This window comes from Hyperolius riggenbachi, chromosome 10, assembly GCF_040937935.1.
Source record: "Hyperolius riggenbachi isolate aHypRig1 chromosome 10, aHypRig1.pri, whole genome shotgun sequence".
Classification (NCBI taxonomy): Eukaryota; Metazoa; Chordata; class Amphibia; order Anura; family Hyperoliidae; genus Hyperolius; species Hyperolius riggenbachi.
This window is the reverse complement of record NC_090655.1, coordinates 26,293,605-26,311,217: the sequence shown is the minus strand read 5'-3', so window position 1 is coordinate 26,311,217 and position 17,613 is coordinate 26,293,605. Positions and strand designations below refer to the sequence as shown.

At 45.0% G+C, this 17,613-nt stretch overlaps 1 protein-coding gene across 2 annotated transcripts in view; it reads left to right on the top strand.

Moving 5' to 3' along the window:
* Positions 1 to 3,439: 3,439 nt before the first annotated feature.
* LOC137535685 (disintegrin and metalloproteinase domain-containing protein 9-like) overlaps positions 3,440 to 17,613 on the top strand; it is a 166,056-nt gene continuing 151,882 nt past the window's right edge. For both annotated transcript variants that reach the window (XM_068257550.1, XM_068257549.1), the window contains exon 1: positions 3,440 to 3,636. In XM_068257550.1, coding sequence (XP_068113651.1) covers positions 3,594 to 3,636 — 43 coding nt within the window. In that variant the 5' untranslated portion in view covers positions 3,440 to 3,593. The remainder of the gene's footprint in view (positions 3,637 to 17,613) is intronic.

The following is a 17,613-nucleotide window of genomic DNA, read 5'->3' as shown; positions in this document are numbered from 1 at the left end:
ATTGGTGTGGGTGGGTGATCAGTTTGCCCGCAAGGGGCAGGTTAGGGGCTGATTGATGGGTGGTAGTGACAGGGGTGATTGATGGGTGGCAGTGACAGGGGGTGATTGACAGGTGATTGACAGGTGATCAGTGGGTTATTACAGGGAAGGACAGATGTAAATAATGCCCTGGCGAATCGATAAGGGGGGTTCTGAGGGCAATCTGAGCGTGTAGGCGGGTGATTGGGTGCCCGCAAGGGGCAGATTAGGGTCTGATCTGATGGGTAACAGTGACAGGTGGTGATAGGGGGTGATTGATGGGTAATTAGTGGGTGTTTAGAGGAGAGAATAGATGGAAACACTGCGCTTGGGTGGTGATCTGATGTCGGATCTGCGGGCGATCTATTGGTGTGGGTGGGTGATCAGTTTGCCCGCAAGGGCGGGTTAGGGGCTGATTGTTGGGTGGCAGTGACAGGGGGTGATTGATGGGTGATAGGTGATTGGCAGGTGATTGACAGGTGATCAGTGGGTTATTACAGGGAAGGACAGATGTAATTAATGCACTGGTGAATTGATAAGGGGGGGTCTGAGGGCAATCTGAGCGTGTGGGCGGGTGATTGGGTGCCCGCAAGGGGCAGCTTAGGGTCTGATCTGATAGGTAACAGTGACAGGTGGTGATAGGGGGTGATTGATGGGTGATTGATGGGTAATTAGTGGGTGTTTAGAGAAGATAACAGATGTAAACAATACATTTGGGAGGTAATCTGACGGCGGGTTTGCGGGCGATCTAATGGTGTGGGTGGGTGATCAGATTGCCCGCAAGGGGCAGGTTAGGGGCTGATTGATGGGTGGTAGTGACAGGGGGTGATTGATGGGTGATAGGTGATTGGCAGGTGATTGACAGGTGATCAGTGGGTTATTACAGGGAAGAACAGATGTAATTAATGCACTGGCGAATTGATAAGGGGGGGTCAGAGGGCAATCTGAGCGTGTTGGCGGGTGATTGGGTGCCCGCAAGGGGCAGATTAGGGTCTGATCTGATAGGTAAAAGTGACAGGTGGTGATAGGGGGTGATTGATGGGTGATTGATGGGTAATTAGTGGGTGTTTAGAGGAGAGAATAGATGTAAACAATGGATTTGGGAGGTGATCTGATGTCGGATCTGCGGGCGATCTATTGGTGTGGGTGGGTGATCAGATTGCCCGCAAGGGGCAGGTTAGGGGCTGATTGTTGGGTGGCAGTGACAGGGGGTGATTGATGGGTGATTGATGGGTGATTGACGGGTGATTGACAGGTTATCAGGGAAGATAGATGCATACAGTACACAGGGGGGGGGGGGGGTCTGGGGGGGGGGTCTGGGGAGAATCTGAGGGGTGGGGGGGTGATCAGGAGGGGGCAGGGGGGGGGGGATAAAAAAAAATAGCGTTGACAGATAGTGACAGGGAGTGATTGATGGGTTATTAGGGGGGTGATTGGGTGCAAACAGGGGTCTGGGGGGTGGGCAGGGGGGGGTCTGAGGGGTGCTGTGGGCGATCAGTGGGCGGGGGGGGGGCAGATCAGTGTGTTTGGGTGCAGACTAGGGTGGCTGCAGCCTGCCCTGGTGGTCCCTCGGACACTGGGATCACCAGGGCAGGAGGCAGCCTGTATAATACACTTTGTATACATTACAAAGTGTATTATACACTTTGTAGCGGCGATCGCGGGGTTAACATCCCGCCGGCGCTTCCGTATGGCCGGCGGGATGTTACGGCGGGTGGGCGGAGCCAGTTGCCAGGGGAAGCGCGCGTCATCAATGACGCGATCGCTCCCCCGGCATGCCTAAAGGACGCGCCGCCTGAAGGCGTATTGCGGTCCTTTAGGCGTCCACTTTGCCGCCGCCCATGGGCTGTGGGCGGTCGGCAAGTGGTTAAACGCTCTCTAAAAACACACTTGTTCCGACAAGCATATGCGCTACCCTAGGCCACTTCCCTTTGTACTAAGACCAAATTGCACTCCTACTAGGTATCCTAAAACACAAAGCCTCTATATATTTGCTGCATACTACCCCTCCTCCTGTCCCCCCCCCCCCCATTCCCTTTAGATTGTAAGCTCGCAAGGGCAGGGCTCTCTCCCCCTTTTGTGTCTTGGTAACCATTATACATTTTATTCATCATGTTAATTTTATCACCGTCATTATCAATTCTATAATTTGTATTTTTTATCATTCTTTGTATTTTGTCACTAATTATGTATCTTGTATATTAGTGTACACCATTGTCTGTATTATGTAACCCATGTTTGTTTCTTACTTTGTACAGCACCACGGAATATGTTGGCGCTTTATAAATCAATAATAATTATAATTATGATAATAATGGGCATGGAGGAAGCTCCAGGTAAGCATAAGTAAAGCACAGTGTACTTTCTCAGGTACACTTTAAGTGACATGTGACATGATGAGATAGACATGTGTATGTACAGTGCCTAGCACACAAATAACTAGGCTGTGTTCCTTTTTTCTTTCTCTGCCTGAAAGAGTTAATATTCAGCTATGCAACTGACAGGTTTTTTTTCCAGTCGGGACTCAGTCAGACTACTGAAAAGATATTACAGCCATAAAATACTTTACTTTAGGAATCTTAGTTCTCGCCAGGAGAGGATAGATAAAAAAAAATTCATATATTTTGATATTTTTGAGCACTCTGAGACACAGAGACAGACTGTTACATTCAGCTGAGACAAAACAATAAATCTGTTGTTTTTTTTGAGTTTTTAAACATAAAATAAAACTGTGTGATATCTAAAACATTTTTAGGAGTAGGAGGATAGATACAATTGTCTATCTTTTCACTTTTATTTTCACTTAAAGGGCAACTGTTATGAGAAGAATATGGCGGCTGCCATACTTATTTCCTTTCAAAAAATACCAGTTGCCTGGCATCGCTGCTGGTCTGTCTGCAGTGGTGTCTGAATCACACCAGAAACAAGCATGCGGCTAATACAGTCAGATCTGACAATAATGTCAGAAACATCTGATCTGCTGCATGCTTGTTCAGGGTGTATTGCTAAAAGTATTAGAGGCAGAGGATCAGCAGGGTTGCCAGGCAACTGGTATTGTTTAAAAGGAAACAAATATGGCAGCCTCCGCATACCTCTCATTACAGTTGTCCTTTAAGTGTCACTTTAAATAGGTCACGCCTACAAAATTCACTGTGTTGCGTAGTTGAGGCCAATGGCTTGGTGCCATATAGATCAGGTCCAAATATCATATCCTGCCTTCTCTGCAAACAGTCATCTTGCTGCGCATTGAGACTTATGTATAGGAATGTGCGCAAACCTCACTCTATGAAAACAGTGCACATGTGGCTGCTGAGTCATGTTCATAAAGTCTTTGTGATAAACTTTTTGTTAAGTATACACAGAACCGGCGGAACTGGTTGCATCACATATCAGGGAAGCGGCCGCAGCCTTTGCGTATAGTTTGTCTCTGAGTGATTGAGAAGCATTTCCTGGACTTACCCAGGTGGAAAGGAGAGCTGAGATCTGGCTTTTCTGGTTCCTCAGGCCGTCTGTGACACAATGTGGCTGAGTGCTTTGTTATGAGCGGCCCATGAAAACCTACACTTTCTCAAGTCATGCGGGAGGGACGGGCGCTGCTCCTGTGGCTGCTGTTTTGGGGTAAGTTATGTAGAATTTGGGAGGGTGATGTAGCCTCACTTGTAGCATCATGGTTGAGAACTAACTATCCACTATTTCTCAGGCAACCCCAGAACGCGGAGCTGTGTCCCAGGATATACTTGTAGTTATGTACCTTACTCAGTCACAGCCTAATCCCATTTTTCCTCATGGTTTACATTCACTTGCTACACCCTAGTTTTGGCAGAGTGCCTTACTAAATGCTTGTTTGTAAAAATGAGTACAGGTAGTCCCCAACTAACAACAAGACAAGGACTGTTGGGTCGTTCTCAACCTGAATCTGTCCATAAGTCGAAGCAATGTGCTAACCCTGCCCCCTGTACTCCCAGTGCCTCCAGTGTCCCCCTCTGTGTCACCTCTGTCCCCCTGTACCTCCAGTGTCCCCCTCTGTGTTACCTCTGTCCCCCTGTGCCTCCAGTGTCCCCCACTGTGTCACCTCTGCCCCCCTGTGCCTCCACTGTCCCCCTCTGTGACACCTCTGTCCCCCAGTGCCTCCAGTGTCCCCCTCTGTGTCACTTCTGTCCCCCTGTGTCTCCTGTGTCCTCTACTGTGTCACCCCTGTCCTCCTGTGCCTACAGTGTCCCCCTCTGTGTCACCTCTGTTCCCCTGTATCCCCCACCCCAAAACACACACACACACACACACACACACACAGTGTCGCTTCTGTCTCCCTGTGCCTGTGCCCCTAGTGTACCACAGCCAAATGTCATTTTACCAATTTATAATTCTTTGAATTTTTCAAAAGATCTTTTTGGGAAAAAAAAACACATTTTTTTATTACCGGTACTTGTTTCCACAAAATAAAAGTTCAAATTTTTTGGACTGTTCATATCAGCAGGTCGTTTGTAAGTCCAGTGTTCGCAAATTGGGAACTACCCGTACAGTAGGATCTCGTTATATTAAACGATGATATAGTAAACCTCCGGCTACTGAAAACTCTAGGTCTCTAGGTCATGCGCCTTTATGAATAAACAATGTATGACCAATCCTGACATAGTAAACCACTGATATAGTAAACTACTTGGCCAAGTTCCTTGAAGTTTACTATGGAGGGATTTCAATTTATTTCAAATGTAAGTGGATACAGAACACTTTTTTGAGGATTTTCATTCTCTCTACTTTTTACACTTTGCACGTAAAGAGGGGGAAAAAAGCTTTTAAAAAGTTGTTCTCAACTATCTGAACTTTAATATAACTTTTCTCAACTTCTTTCATTTTTCAACTTTCTTTTATTGAAGGAATTTTTCAAGGATTTTTGCAATAAAATCGAAATATTCTTTATGTTAAACTGTTCTGCTTAAGTTCAGACTCAGAGAAAGTATTCTAGAGATGAGGGGGAAACAAAGACAAGGGCCTGGTTGCAGTTAACGTCTTTTACATGAGATGTTGGGGTTTGCGTTAGAGAAACTGTGTTAGGCTTTTGCACACGCTTGCATGCAGAAATTTGTGCACAAATTTTAGCACACTTCTTGTGGTTAAAATTTTCAAGTGTTATTTTAGTGCAAGTTATAGAGCTCACGCAAGTGAGTATACTAAAAAATGTATCATGTGGGGAACTACGTTATATGCAACTAGTTGTCAAACAACCTCCACAAAGTATATTGTATTGCTTTGTGTGTGAGAACGTGTGTGATCGTGTTTATGGATCTATATCATGACAAATTTACACACGGCAGGTGCATGTGCAGTTGTGTTCATTTCACTACATTAACATCATTGGGTATCATTATTAAAAAGAAAACAAAAAAAACAGATACTTACCTAAGGAGAGGGAAGGCTCATTGGGACCCAGACCTCTCCTCTCCTGATCCCGTTCCAGCGCAGGATCCCCCGTAGCAGTATTCGAGCAGTTTGATCAAAAAATGCAGTCTTCGCTGTTGAAGGGAGGTTTTAGAAGTCATCGGGAGCCCGAGTGCACTTGAAGACAGGCCGCTCCATACTGCGCACGTGCAAGCATCCTCTCTTGTGCACTCGTGCATGTGCAGTATTAAGTCGCTAGTCTTCGGAAGGACTCGGCACCCAAAGACTTCCCACGTCCACCACGGTGGGGGATTCAAACGGGCAGGCTAGTGTTACACCGAAGGCACCGGGAGAGGACTCAGATCCTTCCCTCTCCTTAGGTAAGTATGTGGCTTTTTTTTACGACGATTCCCAATGACTGGACCTCTAGCATGAAAAATTTGAAATACATGAAAACACATAAATAAAAAATACATTTCTCCCAGAGGAAAATGTGCTATAAATTACTTTTCTCCTATGTTGCTTTCACTTTAGGTAGTAGAAATCTGGAAGAACTGACAGGAACTAGCTCATCTCCTCATGGGGTATTCTCAGGGTTTTCTTTATTTTCAAAAGCACTTAGTGAACATCAGTTGCTCAGTCCAACAGGTACTAACTCATCTTTTCATAGGGGATCAAAAACTTATTTCACTCATTACAATGCACAGCAATCTCTGACTTTGGGGCACTGAGTTTTTGAGGTTTTTTTTTTTAGTACTCTGTTACAGCTACAATAAACATTGGTCACAATTCACTAAGCTCATCTTCTGTGTGTCAGTACACATAAGAGATGCTTTAGGGTGGGGGTGTCAAACTCAATTGTGTTCAGGGCCAAAATCTAAAACATAGACCACTATTCACTAAGCTTATCTCCTGTCTGTAATAACAATTCTGTGCTGTTTTTACTGTTATCCTCATGGTGATAAAGCATGTAGTATTCCCTAAACAATTAATCTGCTGCAAACCTTAAAATAAGGTTTGTCTGTAAGTTGAGCGATTTCTAAAGTTAAGGTTTCAATCCTTAAATTAATGACATAATTCTAAAGCTAAAGACTTATGCAATTAATTTTTTCACCTGAGTTTTCTCCCAGGAGATAATTTTCGTATTTTCTGTAAACTAAATTTTCATAATTTTATAATTGAAAAAGTACCCAAAAGTCGGTGAAAAAGTACTATCAAATTTATTTTGAGTATTTTCGTTATTGCTGGTGACTTAAATTATGATGTAAAAATATCACCTAGGAGAAAACTCAGGAGTAAAAGTGAATTGCATATGGGCCAGGATGTTAATTCACAGAGAGGAATGTAAGTGTAAAGTGTGTGAGGAGTAATCACCCGGCCTCAGCTGTCGTTAAGTGGAGTGTTACTACAGACTGCAGTGTAAAGTGAAGCATTCTGAGCTGTCTGTTTCATTTTTTACTAGTTTATGCAGAAGGGGCTTCTCTCTCTCCTTCCCTGGCTGTCCTACACAGGTTGTCTGTAATCATCCTGGCAACAGAAGGGGTGGAGCTACTGCCTACCTGTGTGTACTCCTACCCTCCCTATCTACCGCATGTGAGAATAACTACCGAGGTGATAACTTCAGGACTGGAGTGATAAGACAATACTCTCACTGTTAAAGCTTATCACTACATATTAATAAGGCACTGACTTCTTCAGTGAATTAGCACTTAAAATACTGATTAGTGTGTGGTGATAAGTTTTCACTTGCCTTATTATCACCAGCATGATCTTAGTGAATTGAGGCCATGTTCTGCTCAAATGGGAATCGAGCCTATTCGAGGAAAAATGAAAAAAATGCATTCCATTCATAGTCATCCTCTCTACTTTATAGAACAGCTCCACCTCTGGCCTCGGCAAAGTGTCCAGGCATGTCAGCTGTGGTGGAAAGGCTTTGCTTCCTACTGGATCAGGATATGCAAATACTAAGTAACTAACACTTTTCATCACTAAGGCTTCTGATTGGCTTCCTGTTTTTGTAGCGTTCCAGCAGTTTAAAGAGGCCCTGTCAGTAAAATCACCTATAACCAAAAGAAGTTAAAAAGATAGCTACTGACTGTGTAAAGTGATGCGTAAAAAGTTAGTGTCCTATAAATACTAAATACAAAGATAATACAATCACAAATTACAGGAAGGCACCAAAGCTTTAAAGAGAGCCTGAGGTGGGCTCATAAAATAAAAACAATGCGTCGGAGAGCGGCGGTTTTGGCAGCTACCTGATCTGCTCAGCCTCCCGAATCAGGTAACCACCAAAACTGCTGCTCTCCTCTGCTCCTGTGGGCTGCAGCTGCACTGGTCCACTTTCACTTTCGTGACCTCTTGGTCACGACGCTGAAAAGAGAGATTGATTCTCTCATTCACAGCGTGCAGGGAGGCGAGGGAGCAGAATAGGGCGTGACCAGGGAGAGAGATTTACCCAATGGCAGCTCTGGAAACCCTGCAGGAACGCCCCTGGCAGGCGTTTTGAAGAGGGAACCCCTCTCCTGTATTTACCCTCCGAGATAGTGACAAATATTGTCGCTAATCTTGGGGGGCTATAGCGCAGCGGCGAGGTGGCAGAGAACGGTGGTGTGGGGACATAGAGGCATGTCAGGAGGCAGAGAACATGGCTCTGTGTCCCATCTGCCACCACGAACCGCCTCTGCTTCTCTTTAACTTGTGTGTGGTGTGTGATTGCTGTACACAGCCGGCTATGAGAGCGAGGGGTACAGTGGATAGTATCTGTTTTTATGGGGAAATTTTTTGGGGGTTTTTGTACTCATTGTGTCAATAAAGCATTCAATATTGTTAGAAGAAGTCTGCGATTCTCATATTTTAATTCAATCAGAGAAGCCCTAATTGATTGGGATGAAAAAAAAAAGTATTGAGGAAAGGAGCAGCAAAGCTCACTTGTGATATAGAATCTGTGTAGGCAGTAGGTATGTCCACGGCCGACCTTTGACCTGAGCGACCGGAGCGGTCGCTGGGGGCGCACACGTACATTCAACTGGCCCTGTCACCCTGGATGCATAGCTACCTGGCTGCGGGCTCCGGCCCCGTCCATCTATAACTGCATTGCATGGTAAGTCCGCACCCTGGTGCCACTGGGGGTGATGGGGGCGAAGACTCCAGGAAACTGCTGCTGCCTCTTGCGGAGTGTGAGCCAGTAACTCCGCCCCTCGCTCACAGGCGATATGTGATTGGATGGCTTAGCCTCAGCCTGCTTCAGTGGGAGATGCAGGCTGCTCCGGAGATGCGCAACTCATGTGTGGAGAGAGTTGTCCCTCCTGTTCTGACTCCTGGCCATCTTCTCCTGTTCCCAGCTACACTGGCACTGCACAGTAAGGAGACCAGCAAAAAAGTAAGGTTCCCCAACTGCCTCCTTATGCTAAAGGGGGGATATGCCTAGATACACTAAAAGGGAATCTGCCTATATACACTAAATGGGGGAATCGGACTATGTACACTAAAGGGGATCTTGCACATGGGCGTGTGTGTTTACGCTTGCGCGCGAAGAGGATGAATGGGGGGGGGGGCACCAAAATCTGGTTATGCTCAGGGCGCTGTGAAACCTAAGGCCGGCCCTGGGTATGTCTGTTGCTTCCATAGGCAAAAATCAAACATTTTGTTAAGGAACTCCATATATAATGTTGCTCAAAAATAGGAAAGGTTCATTGTGCCATTTTCAAAGGGCTTTCTCATAGAATTTCAACATGTAATCAGCAAGTCTATAACTGTTTCTGAATTAAGCCTCGTAAGCATGTAAGAGGGGGTCACTCGGTGGAGATCGGGACCCGATTCCTCGGGTAGCATTGCAGGAGGGCTGTACAGAGATGTTCTGTTGCTATTGGGGCTGATTTACTAAAAAAGGAGAACATTGGGGTACACAAGTGGTCCAGTAAGACAGCACAAGTTTTGCAAGGCTTGACTTGGTCATGCCTGAGTATAATGGTCTTTAGTGGAGATTGTTGAAAAACGTCAGTGAGTTAGAGTTGGTGCTCCTGCAGTCATGTGTGGCAATCAGGGCCGAATTTCTGGGAAGGCCACAGAGGCCACGGCCTAGGGCGATAAAATCAGATAGGATCAGAAGGGCGGCAGGACTTGCAGAGAGAAGAGGTTATATAGCAAAGTAAATCATCTCTTCTGGTCCCGCAGCGCAGCCAGCCAGCGCCCTGCTCTGCTGAATTCCAGAGTTCCCCAATCCCTGCATCTCTCTCTCACACACTTCTTGATGTGTTATAACAATCAGGATCAATCATAACTGCCACCTGATGATCCATTCCTGGTGATGGACATACAAGTGGATGTGAAAAATAAAAGGGATTTACATTACAAAGTAGATAACTAAGTTCCGCTGAGTTTTAATGCAGGCATTCACAAACATCAGTGAGATCTGCTAGTTTCTTTACTTTCTCTTTTACAGCTGTGACACTGACCCCAGAAGCAGTTAATTACACTCATCTTCTAACCCTATTTTATGACTGTTTCTCTTTTTTTTTTGTCTTCCTAGCGAGCAGTGGTCTCTTTCCCCACTCATTTTCTGTCCTTCAGCTCCTACCATCTATGAGGAATAAAAATGCTGTTTGCTTCCCTTTCATTGCTACACTGTCACTGTCACCTGAGCTGTTACTACCTCTATGCTAGTGTGTCTGGTTTGGCATCCTTCTGCTTTCCTGTAGCAGTAAAGCATTGTACCATCTTAGCCACAGCGAAAGCAGAAAGTTTTGAATCAGGATGATACCATTTATTGGCTTAAAATAAAAAGAGGAATCTTTCTGCTAATAAGCCTTCTTCAGACTTTGTTCCTGTATACTGTCAATATGTTAGAGCACACCGCCATATGTACATTCAGCATTCAAAAGAGATGCATAGATTTTTCAGCAAATATAAATAAATGTCATTCAGATGCTTTAAAGTGGAGCTGAACTCTTGCACAGGACAGAAGGAAAACAGAGAACTGTACCCTGTATGTATTTAGAGAGCCTGTCTAATTCCCCCTCTCTGTGTCTAATCTCAAGTTGTAATTTATCTCTACACTGTGTCACCTGACGGCCACAACATCTAAGCTCATTTGAAAGCACAGGATGTTAACGATATGTCTGCTTCCATGAAAGCAGGAAGTAGACACACTGCAGATTTATTGCAGGATTTATATCAGCTGTAACAAATAAATGTTTTTCTTTAAAGGTTATGTTGTTGCATATCTTTTACAGCAGAGAGGTAGTTTTGAGTTCAGGTCCACTGTAATTACAACAGAACATCCAAAGTGGGTCTTGACAGGATGTTTGCTACTTACCTGTTCTCTGTTTTGGATGGGCTTCTCTCCATTGCACTGCCCTGTCACCTGTTTGTGGCTCTGACTGCAGCCAGTCGCACAGAGGACAAAGAAGCAGCGCATGCTCTGGTCACTCACGCTCCCTGTCACCTGTGTGTGGCTCTGACTGCAGCCAGTCGCACAGAGGACAAAGAAGCAGCGCATGCTCTGGTCACTCGCGCTCCCTTTAATTTCTCGCTCCTGCCCAGATGTGCACAGCAACCGAGGCCGGTACAGTGTTATGTATTCTTGACAAGTACCGGTCATAAATCAGTGTCATTTCTCAAGTATGCATGTCCAGAACATTATCAGCTGCTGTGTACATAGGGCACTGGAAAGTACAAATCCGGCCCTGGTGGCAATCACAGCAAGAGATTATTTAGAATACTGGATTTATTAAAAATGAATTCTTTAAGTTCTTAATATGGGTTTGTATTCAGTCTGCCCTGAATTAAGTCTGCTTCATGGTAGAGCTGGCCCTGTAGGTAACACTCACTATATATTTGCTAGGCCATTCATTATTTCACCAGTAAATGAAAGCGACAGAGGTGATTGGTCATTACAGAAGGAAGAGATCTCAAGTAATGCAGTTGTAATTATCCAGCACGGCATCTCAGTGTAGCCAGTCCCACTGTTCAGTGAATGCATCTGACTCATCTGTAGTGGCTGGACAGTTAGAAGGCGTTATATTTGTGACTACTGTCACAAGACATGTTGGTGTTCTGATAAGATCTTTATTAAAGTGAACCTTAAGTCAACTGAAAAAAATGAGATTTACTCACCTGGGGCTTCCCTCAGCCCCCAGCAGCCGATCGGTGCCCTCGCAGCTCCGCTCCGATGTCCCAGGACCCGCCGGCGAGCACTTCCGGTTCGGCCGTCACCGGCCGACAGGCATGGGAACGCGAATGATTGTTCGCGTTCCCAGCCTGTATATCGCCCCCTATGCTGCTATTGCGGCCAGGAGGAGCCAGGAGGCCGCAATAGCAGCATAGGGGGCGATATACAGGCTGGGAACGTGAACAAAGGGGACTGGACTGTACCCGAAACGATCGTCGGTGTACGGTCAGATGCTTGTATGTGTGTCATGGGGCGATAAATGGTACACTGCTTCTGATCAAGTATGTGTGCTTCTTTAACCTTGTAGAAATAAAAGAGTTGCTGCCTAAAGTTGTCTTACAAAGATGTCTATAAGTTCTCCTCTCCATTCATTTCCTCACTAATCTACAGAAATCATCCCACCTGCAACCTTCCTTCCTTTACTTGAAGCCATGCTGTCCTCTAGTCTTGTCACCTCCTCTCACACTTAGATCCACATCTTCTCACAGGTTTCACCCCTCCTTTGGAACTCTCTTCCAAATCTTGCTTGGCGAGCTTCAAGCCTTGAAGCCCTCAACTGCACACCTTTTCAGACAAGCATGTAACCTGTCATGGTCCCTTTTCAGAGACATATACCTATCTACATCAGATGGCAAAAGACTCCCTGACTTCTTCTCTAGCTCATTTATGGCCTTACCTAGTGTCTCCACTCCACTCCTTTGTAGATTGTTGGCTCACAGGGCCAGGGATCTCTCCTCTAGTGTTTCTTGTCTCTGTGGTCCAAAACATGTACATACACCAATTGATTTTCCAACATAGCCACCCTATCACAATTTTTGAAAGATTTTTCGGCATCTTCCTGGCCAGAGAACTGGAGTGCGGCACATGGTACCTTTAATACTACATGGAAGTGTTAAAATTAGCCAGTCATTAGACAATTAAAATTGGATGTGTGTATGCACCCTAAGGCTGCTTTCACAGTAAGACGTTACAGGCGCACGTTAGAGCAGCCCAGGGCCGGGCCGAGGCATAGGCTGGAGAGGCTCCAGCCTCAGGGCGCAGTGTAGGAGGGGGCGCACAATTCATTCAGCTGTCATTCCTAATTGTGTTTGGAGCAGAAAGAAATAAGAAAAGGGGATACATAGCAGTGACTGCAAGCCAGATAACTAGATATTAAGGTGTTGGGGAGGTTGTGGGCCCTGTGGCGCCTCTTAGTCTAACAGCAATCAGTGTGTGACGGCTGGGGTGGGAGGGATGGGGGGAGGCACTTTGGTGTCTCAGCCTTGGGTGCTGGAGGACCTTGTCCCTCAGCAGCCTGTAACGCAGTCCACCGCACAGTAATGAAAAATCAATGGGCTGTTCACAGTGCCCACGTTGCGTTACATTGTAACGTTGTACGTCAGTTGAAAATGCTGCATGCAGTATGTTATACTGGGCTAAGCCACGTTAGACTGTGCGCACATGCTCAGTAGTGTTGGAGAAGGAGGTCTTCCCTCCTCCTCCTCGGCCAGCCACATGGCTAATTAATATTAATTGCACGGTGTGACGTGCAGTGTTTACTTCCTGTGCGGCGATTGACTGGCGGGACCACGTGATGCCGCATGCGTCCAAAAGTATGCATCACGGCATCACAGGACGCGTGAAGACGTCCAGCTTCAACCCCACTATGTGTTGCGTTAGGGGAACGTTATGCAACCTTAACGTGGCATCTAACGCAACGTCTTAGTGGGAAAGAAGCCTTATGCACCTCAGTGCAGAAGATCCAAAGCCGTGTGGAGGGTGCACTTAAGCTCCATGTCTCGCAGCCCTCCGGAAACTCATTAGTTCAGCTGCTACTGTCTGTTTGTCTTGCTCTTTATTAGCTTTGCATTTCAGACCATAAGTCAATAATCTGCTGAGCCAAGTAACATGAGCGCACAATACCTGATGACATTATGAGTGAAGAGATATTTGCACAGCCTGCAGTGAACTGCAGTCCTCTGTAGTGATTTACAATTTTTTGGCCTTAGATTTTGTAGTGTAAAGCTGTCGGTGAGCAGGTAGGTAGATTACAAAGAGGAACTGTAGTGAAAATAACAATGAATATAAGTGCTTATTGTTTACAATATTCATGTATACGTTAATAGACCTCAGTAGAGGAAAGCTTTAAAGGGGAACTGAAGTAAGAGGTATACGGAGGCTGCCATATTTATTACCTTTTAATCAATACCAGTTGCCTGGCAGCCCTACTGGTCAATTTCTCTGCAGTAGTATCTGAATAACACCAGAAGCAAGCATGCAGCTAGTCTTGTCAGATCTGACTTTAAAGTCTGAAACACCTGATCTGCTGCATGCTTGTTCAGGGGCTATGGCTAATAGTATTAGAGGCAGAGGATCAGCAGGGCTGCCAGGCAACTGGTATTGCTTAAAAGGAAATAAATATGGCAGCCTCCGTATACCTCTTACTTCAGTTCCCCTTTAAAAAAGTCCGGAGGCTTCCCCCATCATCCTTGCAGTGGCTGGCAATCAGTATTTGCCCATTGTAAAATCTTTCCTCTCCCTGATTTACATTCTGAAATGTATCACTGGTAGGGACGTCTTTAGTTCTGCTAGGTCATACATGTCAAACTCCGGCTCATGGGCCAAATCTGGCCCTCTGAGCCATCAAATTTGGCCCCCTATGGTTTCCCCAATGTACATTATGCTTGGCCCACTCTAGACCACCAGAGAAGCTATATTGGAGGGTAAGCCCTAGATCACCAAGGAAGCCATATGGGGGAGGGAAAAAGCACTAGATACCAGGGAACTGTTTAGGGGAGGGAGGGGGGACCACTAGACACCAGGAACCTGTATGGGGAGGGAGGACCACTAAGCATCAGAGAATTGTATAGATGAAGGAGGGGGACCACTAAACATCAGGGAACTGTATAGGAGATGGAGAGGGGCTATTAGACACCAGGGAACTTTATAAGGGAGAGAGGTGGCCACACTGGCCAGTAGAAATTGAGATAAATTTGTCCCAGAGCTCAATTTCGGCCCACTTTGTATTTGAGTTTGACACCCCTGTTCTAGGTGATCTGTATGGAATGTTTATTACTGAGAGTTTTGTGTACAGAGGGAGATTTGGCTTGCTTGGCAGTTGGAAAAAGCAGTTTTTTTCCCACAATGCAACTAGGTTCACAGACAGCAAACTGTCAGGACCATGGTCATGACATCACACTGTGGGAGGGGTTTTACCAGAATATCAGGCACACAGACCCTCCTGATGATCATAGAGAAAAGGTAAAATTTTCTCATAGGAAAGGGGGTATCAGCTACTGATTGGGATGAAGTTTATTCCTGGGTTAAAGTTCCTCTACACATGTCAGATAAAAATCTTTGCAAACTGAGTCATCAATCTGCCCCATAGGTTTGTCCGAAAAACTTTGAATCGTCATTCGTTGGAATGACGGCGGCACACAAACACACACACACACACACAAGTGATTATTTTTTAAGCCAAAGACCACAGATATTATCTTTTGTGAGCGCTGTTCATGGAGATCTGAAAGCTGGAGAGACAAATCATCTTTTGATGCCATCTTTGAAGGTCTTTTGAAAATGGTTTTATAATGATTGCTAACAGATCGATTGTTGATTGTTCATTCAGCTTAAAGCCTCCTACACACATCCAATTTTGATTGGACGTGTGCAGCCAGTTGAGAAAGTTCTAATTTCACTACACAAACATGGGGCTATCCACCAAGAAGAAGAAGATAAAATCTAGTATACACACCTCCTTTAACGAGCAATCAATGGCAGACCAGATCTGACGGGAGGGATTTGAATGATTGCAAAACGAATATCTTTGGTCGCTATCTTTGGAGGTCTCTGCCAACTATTTTATAACCATTTTTTGGCTGATAAATTACTGATCGATCGTTTTCTAAAGACTTGTACCTCATGCGTGTACGCAGCTTTTCAGAGTGATCATGAAAGTGTCAAACACAGTTACTCAATTGGTTTAAAAATAATGGATTAAATTCAATATGTTCAAAAATGTTCCAGCTCCTCCCTTTTCGATGAATCGCATTTGATTGTAAATGATTGCAATCTATCATTTTTAAGGCCTGGAACCCACTACAAAGCGCTTACGCTAATCGCAATCGGTAGTGTTTTTAATGAGCGTTTTGCAAGCGATTTCATAAGCATTTTTTGGCAATTTTGGTAGTGATTTTAAAAAGTGTAAGCGTTTTGCCAACGATTGTGTAGCGATTTGTGAATTTCATTCTGATTGGTCCTTTCAATTGATTTTAATTTTTTACAGTGTGCAGTAATTTAAAAACGCTAGCAAAATCGCTCTGTATAGCGATTCATGAGTGATTATGCCAGCGTTTATATGCTTTACATTGCAGAAACGCTAACGCTAAAAATGCTGCTTGTCCTGCATTTGCGATTTTGGTAATCGCAGTCGCTCCAGTGGAATTTGGCCCATTCATTACCATTAGCTGAGGGAAATCGCTAGCGGTTTGAAAACCTCCCTAAACGCTCACAAAATCGCTCAAGTGGGTTCCAGCTCTAAAGTGAACCTGAAGGAAAAATGTCAATACAAATGGCACCTCAGTAGAGGAAAGCTTCTGGATAGTCTGGAGGCTTCACCCATCATCCTTGTAGTGGCTGGATTCAGTATTGGTTAAATGACAACTGTAATAAGAAGCATATGGAGGCTGCCATATTTATTCCCTGTTAAACAATAGCAGTTGCCTGGCAGCCCTGCTGATCTTTTTGGCTGCAGTAGAGTCTGAATAACACCAGAAACAAGCATGCAGCTAATATTGTCAGATCCGACAATCATGTCAGAAACACCTGATCTGCTGCATGCTTGTTCAGGGACAATGGCTAAAAGTATTAGAGGCAGAGAATCAGCAGGATAGCCAGGCAACTGGTATTGCTTAAAAGGAAATTAAAATGGTTCCATGTCCCTCTCTTTGCAGGTTTCCTTTAGGACACTGCTGCAGCCAAATAGATCAGCAGGGCTGCCAGGCAACTGGCATTGATTAAAAGGAAATAAATATAGCAGCCTCCTTATGCCTCTCACTATCGTTATCCTTTAACTTTTCATTTTTTTTCTCACTGGTTTGCTTTTAGTCAATATTTTGAATTTGCATAGGTGTGATAATTTTATCAAAGGCCACGGTAGGCCTTCCAATCCTAACCACTTCACAACTGAGGGGTTTTACCCCCTGACCACCAGAGCAATTTTCACCTTTCAGCGCTCCTTCCATTCATTCGTCTATAACTTTATTATTACTTATCACAATGAAATGAACTATATCTTGTTTTTTTCGCCACCAATTAGGCTTTCTTTAGGTGGGACATTATGCCAAGAATTATTTTATTCTTAATGTTTTTTAATGGGAAAATAGGAAAAACTGTGGGAAAAAAATCATTATTTTTCAGTTTTCAGCCATTATAGTTTTTAACCACCCTGGTGTTCTATTAAGATCGCCAGGGCGGCTGCGGGAGGGTTTTTTTTAAATAAAAAAAAAACTATTTCATGCAGCCAACTAAAAGTTGGCTGCATGAAAGCCCACTAGAGCGCGCTCCGGAGGCGTTCTTCTGATCGCCTCCGGCGGCCAAAAGTAACACGGAAGGCCGCAATGAGCGGCCTTCCGTGTTTTGCTTACTTCGTCGCCATGTCAGCCGATGTCCTGACGTCAGCCGCCTCCGATCCAGCCCTTAGCGCTGGCCGGAACTATTTGTTCCGGCTGCGCAGGGCTCAGGCGGCTGGGGGGACCCTCTTTCGCCGCTGCTTGCGGCGGCGATCAGGCAGCACACGCGGCTGGCAAAGTGCCGGCTGCGTGTGCTGCACTTTATTTCATCCAAATCGGCCCAGCAGGGCCTGAGCGACACCCTCTGGCGGTAATGGACGAGCTGAGCTCGTCCATACCGCTAAGGTGGTTAAATAATGCATGCTACTGTAATTAAAATCCATGAAATGTATTTGCCCATTTGTCCCGGTTATTACACCATTTAAATTATGTCCCTATCACAATGTTTGGCGCCAATATTTTATTTGGAAATAAAGGTGCATTTTTTCAGTTTTGCGTCCC